Source organism: Penicillium oxalicum, chromosome V (genome assembly GCF_001723175.1).
Source record: "Penicillium oxalicum strain HP7-1 chromosome V, whole genome shotgun sequence".
Taxonomy (NCBI): domain Eukaryota; kingdom Fungi; phylum Ascomycota; class Eurotiomycetes; order Eurotiales; family Aspergillaceae; genus Penicillium; species Penicillium oxalicum.
Window position 1 is genome coordinate 2,716,398 of NC_064654.1, and position 16,687 is coordinate 2,733,084.

Consider the following 16,687-nt stretch of genomic DNA (forward strand, 5'->3'; position numbering starts at 1 on the left):
GCGGGGAGGATTTCTGGTGACGCGAGTCTTGTTAACTCCTGACAGAAATGCCACTCGTGGTTCTTGTTCACACAGGTCACGTTGTCTCGATGTGCAGTCAAACTCTACGAGTCGATCTGAACATAGCTCTCTTTTCTCAATACCATTGACATCTCCATTTTATTCCAATTCTTAATCAGGTATTTTAAGTGAATTCTCTACATGACGTTTCTCAAGTAATCGGTGGAGAGACACGCGGATGAAGTGGTAATATAGAATTGTAATAAATTGTGGTGATCCCTTCTATTCGTGGGGCATATTGCAAGTGAAGTCAAAAACAAATAACAAAAACATTCAACAAGTCATTGCCCCTCAGTGCTCGCGGGATCTCCATTATCGTAGGGGAATCATTTTAAGTGGTGGCCAAAGTTGAAGTTGTTTATTCCTCGTCGCCAATCTGTTCATCCTCGGTGATTAGTAACGGTGGCTCAATTCCGACCAAGAGGGGGGTTTCGTGACGAACCTTGGGGGCGAGGTAGAAGCGCAGGTGACCGCTGCCAAGAGGGTACTCCACGAGGAGAGGCACCTCCTGAGACAAATTCAGCCTTACGGATGTGGACAAGTTGGAAGCCTTGCAGAAGTTGACAAGGTACTTGAGAGAGAAGGTCAAAGCAACGGGCTCGGAAAGGTCAATGGACACATTCTGCTCGGGCTTCTCGACATTGGTGTGTTGGCGAATGGTGACTGAGCCGTTTCCAATGTCACCAGAGCAGGAGAACTTGACGCCTTCCTTGCTAGCCTCGATAACGACTACCGGCGAAAGAGGAGTTAGTTCAGATAACCCCCCACACGACATTCTCGTCCAGGAAATTCTGCTTACCAGACTCAGAGAGAGCGTTCAGATCGCGGCAAATACGCTGGAACTCCGCTGAAGGCATCTCAACGACAGCGGCATATTCTGTCTCGGGAATGGCCAGGTGCTCTTGGTCAATATCCATGAGCTTAATATCGTACTCGCTGAGACGATCAGTCTCGGCGCTCTCAAACATCAAATTAATAACATCGGGCGAGTCTTCGGCCTTCAATGTCAGGATGTCTTCCATCTGAGCAGCGCGCAGGACCTTCGTGAGCGAGACCAAGTTGATACCGAGAGCGACGTTGCGGTCGCAACGGTAGGGAGAGAAGCCCTCAGCACGCAGAAGCATTGAGACCAGAGCAACGTGCGAGTTATCCATGGCCTGAAGCGCGATACCGGAGTCATTGCAGTCGAAGTTGCAGTCCTGAACGAGATCCTTAATAGCGTCGACGACCTATCGAGGATAGATGTGAGTTCATGGTTCCAAGTGAGGACAGTCGGGAGAGTTGATTGAGGAAGGGGGTCGACTTACGCGCTTCAAGAGAGAAGCCTGTTCCAATCGTGCCTCAAACACTGAATCATCGCCATTTCACATTAGCTTGATCGTCATTTCGGTCGGTGGTTCGGCTCGCGGACTTACTGTTTCGATGTGGGGTGGCTGTGGTTGTGAGAGTTGAAGATGAGCAGAAATTGGAGTGTGGGAAAGACTGAGCAAGTAGAATGACTTGAACACTAATTAAAAGGATGAAGTCGTAGCGGGGTGAGAAGGAGGGAGATTTTTAAGGTGAGGGTAGCTGTGACGGAGGCAGAAAGAAGTCGCGCGGACTGGTTCTCTCAGGCGAGATCGCGTTCGAGGGTTAGTGGGGAAACACGCGCGAGCGCGTTTGGCGATATGTCCTGTTCGGGCTAGCGCCGCTGGTGCCCAAGGCTGCAAGGTGTCGGTGTTCCTCCGTGAGAACGAGGAGTAAGCTCCCAGCAGTCCCACGGTGCAACAAAAGGGATGAATTTACGGGGGCTCCTTAGCCTAGGAATGATAGGTACGAGAGAGAAAAGTTACGACAAAAACTCAAGTAGAAACTATGGTACAAAAAATGGTCGAGGGATAGAGCAGGAGCTTCTGCGCTTCTAAAAGATGAGGGTAAATGAGACATCATTCTCAAGTCGCCGGCAACACCAGAGGAAAAAAAAACGGCACACTGAGTGATGCTGGAAGACAAGTTGGCCATCGAGGGCTGCGCAAAGGAAAATGATGGAGGGATATGCAAGGCCTAGAAAAGCACCATGTTCGCCGGATCCTTGTAGAAGAAAATCATGGGTATCATGTCAGCAAAGCACGGTAGATGGAACTCGATACCCGTGGTTTGCATCTGCGCAACAGATGAGATAAAAGCAAATGAAGGGAAGAGACGAAGTGAGTGAATGTGTGAGAGGTGCACGAATTCCAGCGTGATAACCACTAAATACTAGTCACTCGTTTGGAGGCGCCATTGCGAGGTCTTTGTTGAATGACCATCTCTAGCTCCTTGAGCATGTTGGTCTTCGCGTTGGCCTTTTCTTGGACAACCGCCTTCTGTGCGCGAGCTTCTCGGACACGGGCCAGCCGCTCATCCCGAGTCAATGAGGCCCTCTTGTTCCTGGATGCGGGCAAGACGACGGCCTCGAAGATCTCTTCGTCATCAAAACTATGCGTCAAGTCGGGGCGCTCACCATTCAGCGCCTTCAGCGCATCGGTGGGACTGCCCTCCACAGCGGTTGTGCCCCCAAGACTCGGTGTTGGGGACAGAGGGAAAGCCATGCTCGACGGCCTTGACAGCTCTGCAATGCTGAGCCGGTCGGTGCTGTTGACAAAGGCAGCTTTTCCGAGTTCCCATTCTTGGAGTAAGGCCTTGATGTCGCTGCCAATCGAATCGTATTGCGCCAAGAGGCTCGCCTCAAATTCACCCCCGTCGGATTTGTCCATTTTGGCATTGGACTCCTCACTGACGATGTGCATTTTGGCATGTAAGGCACGCACGCCTTGCGATAAGGAGTTGAGCCGCCGAAATTGCGCGCGCATACGCTCCTTGCTTGGGGAGGCCGATGGCAGCGGAGAGGGCGGGATGAGATCCCCTGCAAAAAATCAGCATCGTGCACTCCGGATGCGCTCGGAACTTGGCGAGAAACACGGTACTCACGATCTTCCTCGTTGAGAATGTTGGTCATCTTGGTCATGCTGGATCCCGTGACTGCCGCAAGCTCGCGCATCTCTTCCACAGCTGAATTCCACCGCGCAATATCAGAGCCCCCTCCGTCAGCGCTCAGGGCGAGCAGACAGCACAGAACACTTTTTCGCACAGTGTACAACTTTCCGAACGAGTCACGTAAAGAGCGCAAAGAACAGGGGTCATCCAGCGATTCTTGTGAGATTGTAGCTTCTATAGATGCTAGGTCCTCTAGCGCAAGGTCGTAGATGTCATAATATTTGGCGAGGTTGGCCTCGTCGGTCAACGGTCGCAACGTGTTCTGGGATTGGATGTAGCGTCCTAACATGGATGAAAAGCATTCGGACACTGCTTTTCGAAGTCGCAGGCATCGCCGAATTTGAACTTGATCTTCGAGGCGACTGATCGGTGGGAGCGGCGTGCTTCTAGAGAGTCATGTCAATGGTCATTCTGTATACGAAGTGTGTGAGGGTCAGCTCACATTCGGTAGCCTCTAGAGACCAGCTCGACCTCCTGGATGAAAACCACCGAGGCCGATGCGGCGGAATCAAACCCCTGCGCGTTTCTCACAAATGCCCCGGCCGCCTCGACTGCTTGATGTCGCAAGTATTTCAACCATTGTCGCTTGGCGAAGGCGTAGAAGAAGACTCCCAGTACTGGGACCAAGATCAAAAGAATTCCGAATCTCCGCAAATTGAGCCCCGATCCGGTTTTCGACCGCCCCCAATGCAGTAGCCAGACGATTGAGAAGGATGTGGAGGCGGTGACTACAGCGCCCTGCACGCCAAAAGTGGTTGAGAGTGACGGAAGTTCTGCGGGTTGGGACGTCGTAAGCACGTCGGCGGCGGAGGTGTAGGAGGGCGCACTGTGCTCATTCAAGAGCTGCGAGGCGACGATGACGTAGCCAAACTGTTCCAGGAAACGCTCGTTATCCCCTCGGGCGATGCGCGCATTTAGAGCAGTCTGCAGCTCGTGCAAGTTAGCGACATTCAAACCGATAGACAACTGGCAAATTGCGCATACCGAGCAGGCAGAATAAAGCTTCTCGACCAGAGCTCCGTGGGACGAGCTGCGAAGGTCCAGAGGCTTCGGGAGCTTGTTGCGGACTCTCTTCTGGAAGCGAGATGCTCCACGAGGCGCAAAATCAGAGGTCGGGACATCGTGATCGCTATCACTGTGCATTTCATCGGCCGTCCATGTCTCCTCGCCGCCGATTCCTAGTAACCACAAGAACGTCAGTCTGGCGGGCTCGCGTCTTCACGCAGACACTGGCGACACGGACCTTGGAGGTAATCGTCCAGAGGTGAATCTTTAGGCACAAGGGACTCCATGGCCGCGGATCATTCCGGTGACCGACGCAAAGAATGAAAGGTGGAGGCGGTGGGCTGGTCGCAATGGTGATCCGCGAAAGAGGGGAGGGGTGGGAGCGAGTTTGGCGGAACCGGTGTTAAAGAGTCGGCCGCATGCCCATGGACATATCGCGGAGAATGGTGGTGATGGTATAGTCAGGCTGCACTACTCAATGGAAATATGTGTGAAGCTCAAGCAGGTTACGTGGAAAGTTGGAATACCGAAGAAGGGAGCTTGGATCGCGGGCCACGTTGACTATCTGGGGAAAGGAGAAGTCACGAGAGGTTTAATTTGTCCAAGTCGGATCCTTTCATCAAAAAGAGACCGGCTGACCCACACGACGATTCGCCTCCTTTTTTGCTTATCGCGAATCTGGGCGAGCCGAGGCCATAGATTGCTAAGCTAATTCACTGGTATTGTACGGCTTAATGAATCATAGGCGCGTGGCCCCATTCACTTCCAGCAAGTGGTCAGAATGGACGGGTCAACAGAGCCCCAAGCATAATAAATCAAACTACATGGCTACGTACACTCTGGAAAGGCTCAGACGAGCCTCCACACTGTCCTGTATCATTTGTAGAGGGGATACAGAAATACTACCATGAACGAGGACGCTGATCATCTTAACGATCCGTGAAACTGCCACCATTGGCTTTACAATCACACTACTGCGTCAAGTGCTTTAGGCTGTACCTTTAGGTGTACATCCTATACAATTGAACTGTGCCCTGTCGGTATCCATGTATGTAATGATAGTGTGCATGTACCTATGGAAATATGTACTGTAGTGAAGGTGTTCGGTGCGTGGTACCTAGGATGGGTATTGTACTTTACCGTTGAGTTACTAGTTCTGTACTTCCTACTTAATTACGGGCCTCAAGTCTGGGATGGTGCTGTAACGGGCCGCTTAGCAATGTTGACATTGTTTCATATATCGCTCACTATCCAGGCAGGGGGAAAGTGGCCAGCTAGGCTGTGCGGACTAGAGACCGAGACAGTGGCTATATTGGCTAGTGCCCTTTTCAAGTGTGGAGATTCCAGTCGACTCAATCACTACAGTGCAACTTGAACACAACCCACAGATTTTGGTAAATTAGACTTGAGCCAAGGTCCAAGGCGAGTGGCCCGAACTGGTTTGAATCGGGGCCACCGATGCAGGGGCGTGTAAGTGTGGATGGGGCTGCATCAGATCGTGGCAGCGTGCACAATAATAATACTTGCCGGCCTATTTCTAGTTACTGCCAGTCCTGTTTAAGATTAGCGGGTCAGTCACGTACTGGGGGCGAAGATTTGTACTGTATTTATCATGCCTCAGGTGTCCAAGTCAAATGGGTACCGTACCTGGGTCGTACTTTGCCCGTTATGGTAAATCTGGTTGCCCGGGACAACGTATCCGCCAAATGCTGGGGTGTGCTAATTAGAGACACGCGATGGCAGGTGCGAGGGTCTATAGATCATAGTCTTCAGTTATCGTCACCCCGCATTCCTCACGTTCGGCGTGATTTCCTGATTGCGAGAACATACGCGTGGCAATCACCAAACCATACATTGCAGCCAGGGCACACACCGCCTACCCTCAGACTTACAGACTGCAAGAAAGCGGTTCACCACTCTGTTATTTGCAAACTCGCATCTGGGAATCTGTTGTGCTCGCTGACTGAACAACACTCAATCATAACTTCAGGCGAAACTTTGCCAACATCAAAGGATGTTAGGCTTCAGGGATGAGGGTTTCACGCCCTGTCCTTCCCGATCTCGCGCGTCACGGCCAAGTGAAGGTCAAGAATCCAGCTTCTTCAACATATTCCTAGATGAGCAGGCCTCTGGAGATGATACAGAAAATTTGGAGTTTACTACGGAAATCCAGGGCTCGACACTAATTGAGACACGCCCTCGACGCAGCACTCGCTCCATGCTAGTGGATAACCGGGGCAACGTGGACAAAGTTGGTGTTCACCCTGCCATCGAAGTTGGTTGTCACAAACGTAAGATTTCCAGCGCGGAATCTCGTGACATCTCCCATCCTAGACCATCGTTGCTCGCTCAGCCCGCTCAAAGGTTCCGGAAAAATGTCGATCGTGGCTTGAAAACCTCGTCACAAACAACGCTGCCGAAAACGAACAGTCGATCTGTCCCTCGGGCAGCCGACGTTCATCCCATCGACCCACCTAACTCTACATCTCTGCATTCGGGATATCCTTGCTTCAGCAACAGTCCCAAGCCTTCGAGACAGGGGAATATCAGTCGCGGAAGGCATCCAGTCCCACCAACAACCCAGGCGCCACGTGTATTGGGAGACTCATCCAGTCTTCCCAAGATGTCTGTTACGAAGTCACCCGCTCAGGCTGTGGGAAAACTTCGATCCCGTGGCAGTGAGTCCGACGGAAAGAAGAAACGAGTCCCAAAGCCTTCAGCCGTGCTCGTGCCCAAGCTTCCTCTGCAGCCAAGCACAAAAATTACACAGCAACCTGCAACTGCGGTAGATATTCCCGGCAGAAATGGTGGGAAGGAAAACATCCCACCCGGTGCCCTTCTTGAAGAAATGGAGGAAAAGCGTCTTTTCTCCATTCAGGCAAAGCCGAGGCGTTTGGATACCGCTGCACCGACAGCTATGAGACCGCGCACTACGAAGGTTGTGGAGAAGACTCTGCCTATGGTTCAGTCTCTGGCCGTAGGAGGGGAAACCCCACGATCGATTGAATCCGTTGGCGTTGAGCATGTGTCTATGCGTGCGCTGTCTTCTTCAATCACCTCTGACAGACCTCAGCCGTGGGTTCTTCGGGGTGCTTCCTCGTCCTTGGATGCTCGTGCGAATGCAGTGCTATGGAATTGCCAGGGAAAAGCAAGCAGCACGAATGCCGAGTCTTGTCGCCCTACTCGGACCAAAAGCCTGTCGACCCCGACTGCTTGTGAAGAAGTTTTATTTTCTCGACAGGAGACTGTCATTACGCAATTACTTAACTCTCTCTTCCAACCTGCAACTAAGGGCTCGGACACTGCAAGCGTTGACAAGCTTCCACAAATCGATGACGGAAAATCCTACATATCTCGAGAACTGCAAGGATACAACTATGCAATCCAAAATCTCGCTGTCGATCTCAGGGACGGAGTACGACTGACTAGGCTCGTCGAGATACTTTTATTCACATCGACACGCAGACACCCCCTTGCCTGCGTCAAACTCGGGACTTTTGCGACACTGCAGGATATGCTCGCAAATTCACTCTCTAAGCGACTGCGGTTTCCTTGTATTAGTCGGTCTGCAAAGCTTCATAATGTTCGGATCGCACTTTCAGCTCTGCGATCAGCTCGGATTGCCACGCCAGTGATGAAGGATTTACGGGCAGATGATATTGTTGATGGCTTCAAGGAGAAGACCATTGCGCTGCTCTGGGCTTTAATCAACCCGTGGGGCCTTGCAAATCTTCTTGACCTGCAAGATCTTCGCACGGAGATCGGTCGCCTCGAACGCAAGGCTGTTTTGAATGAAGGGCCATGCCTCACCCCGAAGGTTTCTCTTGATGAACTTGACCCTCCCAAGCTCCTTGGACGGTGGGCCATGATCCTGGCAGCCACTGAAGGGTTGGAGGTCGGAGATACGGTCACCAGCCTCCCTGAGGGCCAGGTCTACGAGAGAATTCTTGTCGAATACGAGCCATTCGTCGTGAACAAGGAATTTCCCGGAGGCAATTACGAGGCGAAAAGCTCGGACTCGATGCATCTCGCATCTCGAGCACAACTTTTGGGCTGCAGTCCCCATCTAGGTGAGCCACATTTGTTTTTCACTAGTGACAGACCTTTCAACTAACGGCGACGGTTCTATCTAGCACGTCTCATCACCCAAGTTGAAGCCAGAGTTTATCCTGGCAATGCCGACCTGACGATTGGCACACTTGCGTTTCTGTGCTCGCGGCTCCTCTCGGCTTCGAAACGAGGTCGAGCGGCGGCAGTCATCCAAAAGTCTTGGAGAGCCCATGTGGTGAAGCGTGATAGGAATCAACAATAAATTGCCAACCATCTCAACGTCCAGTCCTTCGGCAATTGTGCAAAAGTGACCGAACGCCATCCGAGTGTTTATTTCACAGAACTACGACAATAGCTGGACCTACCAGGAAACGAGACCACGCATCGGCAGTTTGAAACCAGGGAAGCACGAAGTGAAAAGGCCCACGCAGATGCCGCTCGCATGGCCTACGCCAAAAGACTTTGGACTAAGTGTCCGCTATTTTTTAACGACTACTACTTTTACTTTTACGAAAGCGTTGGATATGCATTTATGGGAGGAGTTTGGGCAAGAAATTATTAACATTGTTTGGAGGGAGCTTTTGTCTGGGTTATCCGTACTAGGGGAAAGGGAATCATATCATTATGTCATTCATATTGCTACCGTCTTCTTTTGTCTATGCCTTCATGTGTTCAGATCAAGATCGATGAGAGAGGCTTGTGGAAGTTCTTACTTTTGTTCGGCACACGGTTGCTGAATATTTCAACTTCACTTCTCTGTGGCTGTGATTCAACGGGTCAGGTGGCTAGATAGGGGCGAGTTTGTACTGCACATGGGCATGGTGACCCCTGTAGGGCCATGAATAGACCAGGTACGTATTGATGGCTCCAGCCCTCATCCAACGGATGAGCCTGCAAGGGTGCTGGATTCTCTTCATTCAAGTGGACGGAAAACACCATATGCCAAATACTGATGGATGTCGCCCAATCGCTCTGCACAAACACGACCGTAGATCAAGTTCATTCCGGAGCGACACGGATGGCAGCCACCCACATATTAAAAACATGAAAAGCCCTATGGCCAGCAACTCTTGGCCGATTTCAAATGAAGGAGGTACCGACTTTACGCCCGGAGCCACAGAGCAAGAAGATCCGGATTGAACCTAGATTGACGCTGGAATCTGCAATTTCGCACCGCCAAGAACTTGATCCCCGGCTTGTTTTCTCAAAGCATGAGCCAGCTCATCGGGATACCACTGTCTGCCGACTTCGGGGTAGGTGGTAATCGCATTGAACAAAACGGCACTCTGGTAACTCGTCTCGAAGATTGCTTGGAGAAACGTCTCCGCGTCCGATTCACCGTCCTTCCGAAGAGCCAGCACGTGCTCTGGGATATCCAGCGTCAATTGCATCTGAGTGACGTTGGAACTGAAGCGTTGGAAGAAGGCAGCGCTGATTCTCTTGCCGAGATGGCCGCCGTGGTTGGCCCTGATGAATTGTTCTCTGGTCAAATTGACTCGGTGGGTCGTGGCAACACAGACTCCGCGAGTAAGGGACTCGAGCATTCGGCCAATATTGATGACCAGCGTATTAGCGAGTGGTGGGACAGGGATCCATGCGCCAGACTTGGTTTGAACTTCGAGACTCGTGTGTTCGGTCCCTTGAAGCAAGTAGGTCAGGAAAGAGCTATCTTTGTGTGGACCGACACCTTGAAATTCGGTGCGCGTCGGATCGAGACCATGCGGAGACGGATAGGCAGAGATCCGCAGACTGTTCAGGCTGGGTCTTGTAAAGAAAGCGTTGAAGACGGTCGGTGCAAGGTCGAGGGCTTCTGCGACCAAGACCGTGAGGATCTCGGAGACGCTTTGAACTTGTTCCAGGTAGCTTTCGATGCAGGGTCGGAAATTTGGTAGAACGTCTTCTCTGGGCCACTGCTCCACGGTTAGTGCGGTGATAAAGAACCGCTGGGAAACACCGATTGCGCGTTGATCTTGTAACATCCCAAATTCGGTCCTACCAAGCAGCAATCGTGGTGCTGATTCTGAGGTCGAGTAGAGCGTGCTTCGAGATCATATAAGCCCACCTTTGCACGACGCCGCCCCCTCATTAGCATGCTTTCAGACTTGGAAACCTTCCAGAACTTCAGTCAAGATCTGTTTTGCGCAGACACATACAGTAAACGTCTCCCTCTCATCTTCCTTTGCGGCTGTTTTCTCTCGACGAGGACCAGCGTACCCTTTAAAGTTGTTGCAGTTTATAATGCCAACCTCGCTTTTGACGGTGGAAGGCAAATTGAAAAACTCTGAGGCTTTTCGCACGAATTGACTTCTGGTGTCTTCGGTCACCGAGGGATCACTCAAGTAGAAGAATCCAATATCGACAAGGGCATGTCGAAGTTCAGATAGAAACTTGGGTTTAGTCTCGGACGACAACGCATCCTGAAAGTTGAGCACTGGGACCGAAGAGAAATCGAGACTCATGATCAGAAATTGGAATACAGGGAGAAACAGAAAGAAAGGTGGGAAGGTCTGGAGAACGCTTCTCGTACTATGCTCGCTGCAGAGAGTTATCGGCGTAGTAAGGCTGGGAGATACTTGCGGATAAAATCTTGCTCTTCAATGAATCTTGAAGAAGCATTAGCTTCCCAAAACCAAGGTTGTCATTTATTGTATCAGGCTCCTGTAGGGGTGACTCTAAAGTAAAACAAGCGTATGCTGTCATTGGAGAAGTAAGGGCTTCGTCGTTGAGTCGATCAGTTTGATGCAGGGCGTAAGTTGCTTCTGTGGATCATGTACGAAAATGGGTGGAATCCTGGATGTGACAACAGGTGTACTGCAAATAAGATCGAATTCATGGCCCATGGCTTCCTGGATGCTCAGATTTTCAGAGAATCAAGTTTCATGGCGCAGAGTTTTTCCTTTTTTCCCCCCAACATTGCCATTACACAGGCGCAAAGCAGGACAGAATGGACCGACGATCGTGCCTTTGTTCACAATAGGTCATCTATGTGTCCTAGATCTCCTACCGACTGCCCACATCAAGTGGCTTCGGCGCGACAGGATTCTCACTCCGGAAACATGGTACCTGTGACGATATAAGTAGCTCTCGAGTTCCATCATCTTCCAATTTACTACAAATACGATGCCAAACTATTCTCCGGCGCAGGCACAATCTGAAAATAAAACGTAGGTCCAATTGACCGCAGACCTGAGGTTGTGTTGCCCGAAGAAGTCCGAGATCCAAGAGTGGGTCAATGTACACGGGGCATATGCATTTCGAACAGGTCATACAGCGGCCGAGTTCTGCAGATGAAAAAAAAAGCGCTCATGAACATGCACCGCGAAATTGAAGGTTCTAGGGTGATACCATACCAGATGTCCATGCTCAGTGGCAATTTCACGTAAAGAGATGGGAGAACAACAATCAAAAGAAGAAAGCCCTAGGCATGAGCATACCGCAGGAAAGTAAGAATAAAAACACCTCAGAATGAACAACGATGACATGCGAAGGCATAGGCGAGCTCGTCGGATGACACCAAGCAGATAAAGTACATATATGGTCCACACCATGCTCCAGTGTTAAGAAAGAGCAGTCATTCCCATCAAAAAAAAATCAAAAAAAATTATAGGGCGGCCAAGTATACCGAGGGATATTGAACAAATCAGCCTCCAGTTTCAGGCCTCAAAAAGAAAGTGCTGGAGCTGCTACAAAGCGTGCCCGAGTCATCGAGCGTAAACTGTTGTCTCAGGTGATCAGAGCATCTTCATCGCCGTACTCGTCGAAAAAGACTGCAGACTGGCGTCGTACCTCGTCAATCAAACTACCCCGTCGTGAAGATAGGCGAGAGGAAGCGGTTGAATGAGAAAAGCCGTCGGAAAGATCGAAGTCACGGAGATTGCCATCATCGTGTCTCTCAGGGAAACTTGCATCCAGTCTCTGCGACAGGGCATCTGAGGGCTCCAGCTCCGGAGCTGGTACTCTGCGAGACAGGATCGGAGAGAGTGAACGGCCTCCCGTCGCCGAGTGTCGCTGAAGCCCCCTCATAATCGCATTCTCGATATTGAGTCGATTCTTAATAAATTGAATTTTGGGGAAAGCGCTCTGCTGACCCACGTGAATCATGCGGGCAAGTCGCTCAGGGGTTGGATCAGACAAGATATGGTAAAAATCAGAGGGGATGGTTTTGGGCCAAAGCGTGACGGTGCCGCTGAATTTTTGAAGCCAGATCTCGCTCCAGTCTTGCCCCATGGGCCGCGGCAGCAGCTCTAGATGCCGTAATACTCGCAACCACTTGTTCAAATCCAGCTTGATGTATTGCTCGATGGCGGTACCGAGGAATCCGCCACGCCAGCCACGGCCTTTGCGATGGGTGACAGGACGGCCCACGGTACCCCGAGAGCTGAAGAAGAAAAGGTTGACATGCGGGTTGACCTGTGCGGTTGTTCATGGTAAGAAGTCTGAGCATATGACACAACGAGCGATACGGGACGAACCTGAGACACGATTGTGAAGTTGACATTGAAATGTAGGTTGAGTGCCCTGATGGGAATATCGGTTCGTAGACTTCCGTCTTTCCATTTATGACCAAAGGAGTAAGGTGCCAGCGTACCGTCCCGCTTCTTGGTCATCAAAACCACCGGGTTCAAGATGCCTGGCACCGCAGCCGAGGCGAGCACCGCACTCCAGATGACGCAGTCGGGACAGGTCAGGTAGTTTGCCAAGATCGTGGGGGAGTGAGGGTCCGATGGGACACAGGACACATTCAGGATGCGGCCAGTGCGTTCATAAGCCTCTCGGAAGGTCGTTGATCCTCGGCAGAACCAACTGCACTGCTGGGCCCAGTGAACGGTGTCAAATCGAGCACCAGTCTTCCACCAACGCTGAATCCACGTTGTGAACCCTTCGTGGCAGGCACGAATACGGTGCGCAAGGGCTGGGACAAGCAGTTGTTTCAATTCTTCATCGGTGCGGGTAGCTACCAAGCCTGCGACGAGGGCTCCTCCCGACGTCCCCGTGATGATCTCTGGCAGAACGCCATTGTCGAGCAGAGCCTTCACAACTCCAAAATGATAGTATGCAAACGTTGCTCCTCCTGACAGACACAACGCGGTCCGGCCAAAGTTGGTATCGAGGTGTTTGAAATGTTGATACTTGGCCTCTTTGTCAAGTTGCCGGCTGTCCCCCACCAGCTGAATGCACCTACGTACCTCATCAATGTATTCCTGCACCAGATCCTTGGTACCCGAGTAGGCCTCGCTGTACATACGCGGGTTCTCCACGCCTGCAAAATTGTTCTTCACACACGCTTCAAGGAGGGCGCGGAGTTCCTCAATTGCGGGAGTCTCCTCGGTACTGGTAGCGCCTGCTGTCTCTTGCTCCGCCTCGTACCGGACCTTCTTCAACTGACTCACCACTTTATTGATGGTGAGATGATCATAGTAGGCGTACTCGTCGGTCTCCTGCCACTTTTCATTTCCCAGGTAGGCATCTAGCGCGCGAGCGGCCTCCAGCCAGCTGGGATAGTCCGTCTGTTGCCACAGCTCACGTCTCAGGCGCTGTCTCTTTCCACGCCAGGAGACCCATTGTTCATACAGCACAATGTATACCCGAACCAAGGCATAGCCGCAGCTCAGCACGGCCAGCCATGCGAAGACGGTGAACAAGAAGGGCCATTTGAGTACCGTATACAGCACCCCTCTCTGGTCTCGTCCCTGCTTCGCTTGGGCGTTTTACGACGGCCGCGGGTCTTGCGGACTCGTTGGTGAATCGGGCGCCAGTCATTGATGGCTACTAGTGGAGATGCTTCGGGTGCGTTGAGTGCTCGCTCGAAACTCTGCAGCTCTTCTGGCTTGATGAACTCTCGGTCAAAGTCCGGTAGACCCGACGGGTCATATTGATCCAATGGTGATGGTTTCTCCGCGTTGGGCATTGCTTTTCTTTTCCTGGTTCAAGACATCATGCAGTCGTATGAGTCCGTGATGAACGACGGGTTCATCTGGCCCCCGACTGCTCTGGGAATCCGGCTGGGGCAACAGCCGCCCACCGACGTCAGTGTCACGTGCTCAGACCTCGTGCGCGGTGAGAGTGGAGCCCCATCGTGGCTCATGCGACCGTGTGGCTGGTGTCTTCCCACAATTGATGTGAAAATCCATGTGCCCCGCAATCGTTATCGGGCTTATCTTCCTTGCAAGGGACTCAGGCTGAATCCCAAGCAAAAATTAACTTTGTGCTTTGAATTACAATCCGTGGTTCGTTGACGGCTTCCCAGCTCCTTCAAAGAGTACCAAGTGACTCTCTTTCTCTCTCTCCAGACCGCTTCTTGATCAAATGCTTCCATGAATTGGACGATACATGTTACACACTCTTCTATAGAAGTGAGTTTTCGACACCGTATGGCTCGGGTGGGGATCGCATGCATGGTTGGGAGAGAGAAATCGAACTAGCACCAGAGCATCGTCATGGAATCAATTCAATTTGCTTTGCTCAACTTGGCTTCAGAACCCATGGCAGTTTCAATGTTACGAGTCCGACTCGAGAACTAGGGACTTCATCCGCAAATTAAACTGATATAGGGTCGATTGGGAAATTAAAGGCTTGCACGATGACTTGCATCCTCATGCCTTGCGTAGTTGACACGGGAAATGTGCAAATCAGATGTTTTCTATCGCCCAAGCCATGTTCGTGGCACAATCCTTTCCACATTCCGAGTCCCGCTGCACGTAATACTTCCTTGATCATGAAGAGTGATCCGGCATCTGTCTTCAACAGGAGCACACCCTTTCGTCGCCCGGGCCACGACAATGTTGTTGTCTATTTTTTTTCCCTTTTGACTTTGCCCCTCCCCCCTCCGCCGGTCGCTACCCCTCCACTCCCCTCCAACTGACAGCATTGCCATGTCACGCATTGAAGTCAAAAAGAAAAAAGGAAATTTGAAAAGGGCTGGGAGATGTGTGGGGTAACACACGTCCGCAATCCCTTGTTCGTACGAGGGCGTTAAACCGCATCCTGGCAGTGGAAAACGGCTCAAAAGGATGGTAATAAAAAGACGGAGCAGCACGGCATAGCTTCACCGCTATATGCTGCCAAAGTTTTTTTTTTCTTTCTCTCCGATTGAAAAGAAAGATCTTCGGTGGCCCTGCTGATTGGATCATGTCTATTCCTTTTCTTCTTTTTTCTCCCTTCCCGTGTGGCCGGACAATGGAGCCCGTGATGAATAATGTCCTGTGTGGATCTCGAAGTGTTAAAAAAATCCACCCTATTGATCGACGGAGCTTTCCCACTCCGATCAAAGACCATTCGGAAATCCTGCGGGTTTCTGGTAGCGCTGGAAGGAGGGAGAGGTTGGAAATGGAGATGGATTGGAGCGACGAGATCGGATGTTTAGGGTGGAAGGCGTTTTTAGTGCCAAAAAGAATCCCCGCTCACTGCACTACTGAGCCTTGGGGGGGTTGCAACAGCTGCCAACAACGTCATATCTGCCCACTTGTACTCGGATCACGGTTCAAGATCACGATCATCGGCGAGGAAACAAAAGTTGGGCAACTGGAGTGGGTTCCGCCCTTTCAGAGGAAAGGGCTATTAATGGACCACCTGGTTGATAAAAAGTGAAGCGTTGGAGAGATAGATTGCCCGAGATTTTTCCGCGATATTCATCTTGGGATCAAGTGAATTTGCCGGGATTTGACAGTCTTTGCCAATACTGGAGAGCCATGGAGGAGGAGGCAATGAGATCACAGCTCCTGGCATAGGAGGAGATTGGGAATCTTCCGGACTCGTAAGCCTCGGATGATCATATCAGACTTTGAGGCAGGGACAGCGGCGTGCTGGCATACCATAGGCCGCAACTAGTACTACTACCACTACATAACAGTATGCACATGTGAAGTTAAAGGTACCCGTTGATGTACACACATGGCTAATATACTGCCTATAAATACCTAAATAGTACTAAGATCACCAATGGAGGAAATGCACTAGTCCACTTGAACGGGAGGTTTCCCGAAATCATCAAATAGAACCCAGGTGCAGATGGGGTTTCTTCTCACAAAAGATATCGGGATACCTTAGAGATTGTACTCGATACCCACACCGCTAACTTTTGTGGGTAGTTAGCTGTCGATCAACTGACCTTATCCAGAGATTCTCTCAGTGTTGGACACTCCATATGTGTCCCGTGGCTTAGAAGAGGGTACCCTGGTGGCGTACAGGGACTCGTCAACGTCCAAAAATGGCCGCAACATTTTGTCGTAGGAACGAGGTAGAAAGATTCTCAATCAAGGTCCCTTAGTGGAAAAGGTCCCCCCATGTGAGTTCCTGGCTTTCAGAAATGATGTGCAGACGTGCATGTCACGTGTACCCCGCGCGACCATTCACGAGGTGACATGAACTGCACGCAAGCCAGTCAGACTTGCACTTTGACTTCCCGAGTCATCATCTGTGCCGCCACGGCGTTGATCACGCTTGCCTACTTAGATGGAAGAACACATGAGAGGAGCGCCACATGCGAGGAGAGGGTAAAGAAAAACGGCACAGGGCCAGGAAGAAGGCTGTGGTTTTTTTTCTTTTCTTTTTTTCTCTC

The 16,687-nt window shown here is 51.1% G+C and overlaps 4 protein-coding genes across 4 annotated transcripts; 1 reads left to right on the top strand and 3 right to left on the bottom strand.

The window, feature by feature from the left end:
* Positions 1-418: 418 nt before the first annotated feature.
* On the bottom strand, positions 419-4,367 carry POX_e06969 (uncharacterized protein; the record flags this gene model as incomplete). The annotated part of the gene is made up of 9 exons (XM_050115781.1): positions 419-789; positions 860-1,289; positions 1,368-1,408; positions 1,476-1,493; positions 2,300-2,944; positions 3,010-3,461; positions 3,518-3,999; positions 4,060-4,253; positions 4,319-4,367. The coding sequence occupies 9 exons, from the start codon at positions 4,365-4,367 to the stop codon at positions 419-421; spliced, it is 2,682 nt and encodes an 893-aa protein (XP_049968241.1).
* A 1,727-nt stretch (positions 4,368-6,094) lies between these two features.
* POX_e06970 (uncharacterized protein) lies at positions 6,095-8,392 on the top strand (the record flags this gene model as incomplete). Its single annotated transcript, XM_050115782.1, has 2 exons — positions 6,095-8,150; positions 8,214-8,392. 2 exons carry the CDS (start codon positions 6,095-6,097, stop codon positions 8,390-8,392), a joined length of 2,235 nt encoding a protein of 744 aa, XP_049968242.1.
* Positions 8,393-9,272: 880 nt separating this feature from the next.
* On the bottom strand, positions 9,273-10,589 carry POX_e06971 (uncharacterized protein; the record flags this gene model as incomplete). The annotated part of the gene is made up of 2 exons (XM_050115783.1): positions 9,273-10,040; positions 10,284-10,589. 2 exons carry the CDS (start codon positions 10,587-10,589, stop codon positions 9,273-9,275), a joined length of 1,074 nt encoding a protein of 357 aa, XP_049968243.1.
* A 1,264-nt stretch (positions 10,590-11,853) lies between these two features.
* On the bottom strand, positions 11,854-14,038 carry POX_e06972 (Patatin-like phospholipase domain-containing protein; the record flags this gene model as incomplete). Its single annotated transcript, XM_050115784.1, has 3 exons — positions 11,854-12,540; positions 12,603-13,737; positions 13,791-14,038. 3 exons carry the CDS (start codon positions 14,036-14,038, stop codon positions 11,854-11,856), a joined length of 2,070 nt encoding a protein of 689 aa, XP_049968244.1.
* Positions 14,039-16,687: the final 2,649 nt, after the last annotated feature.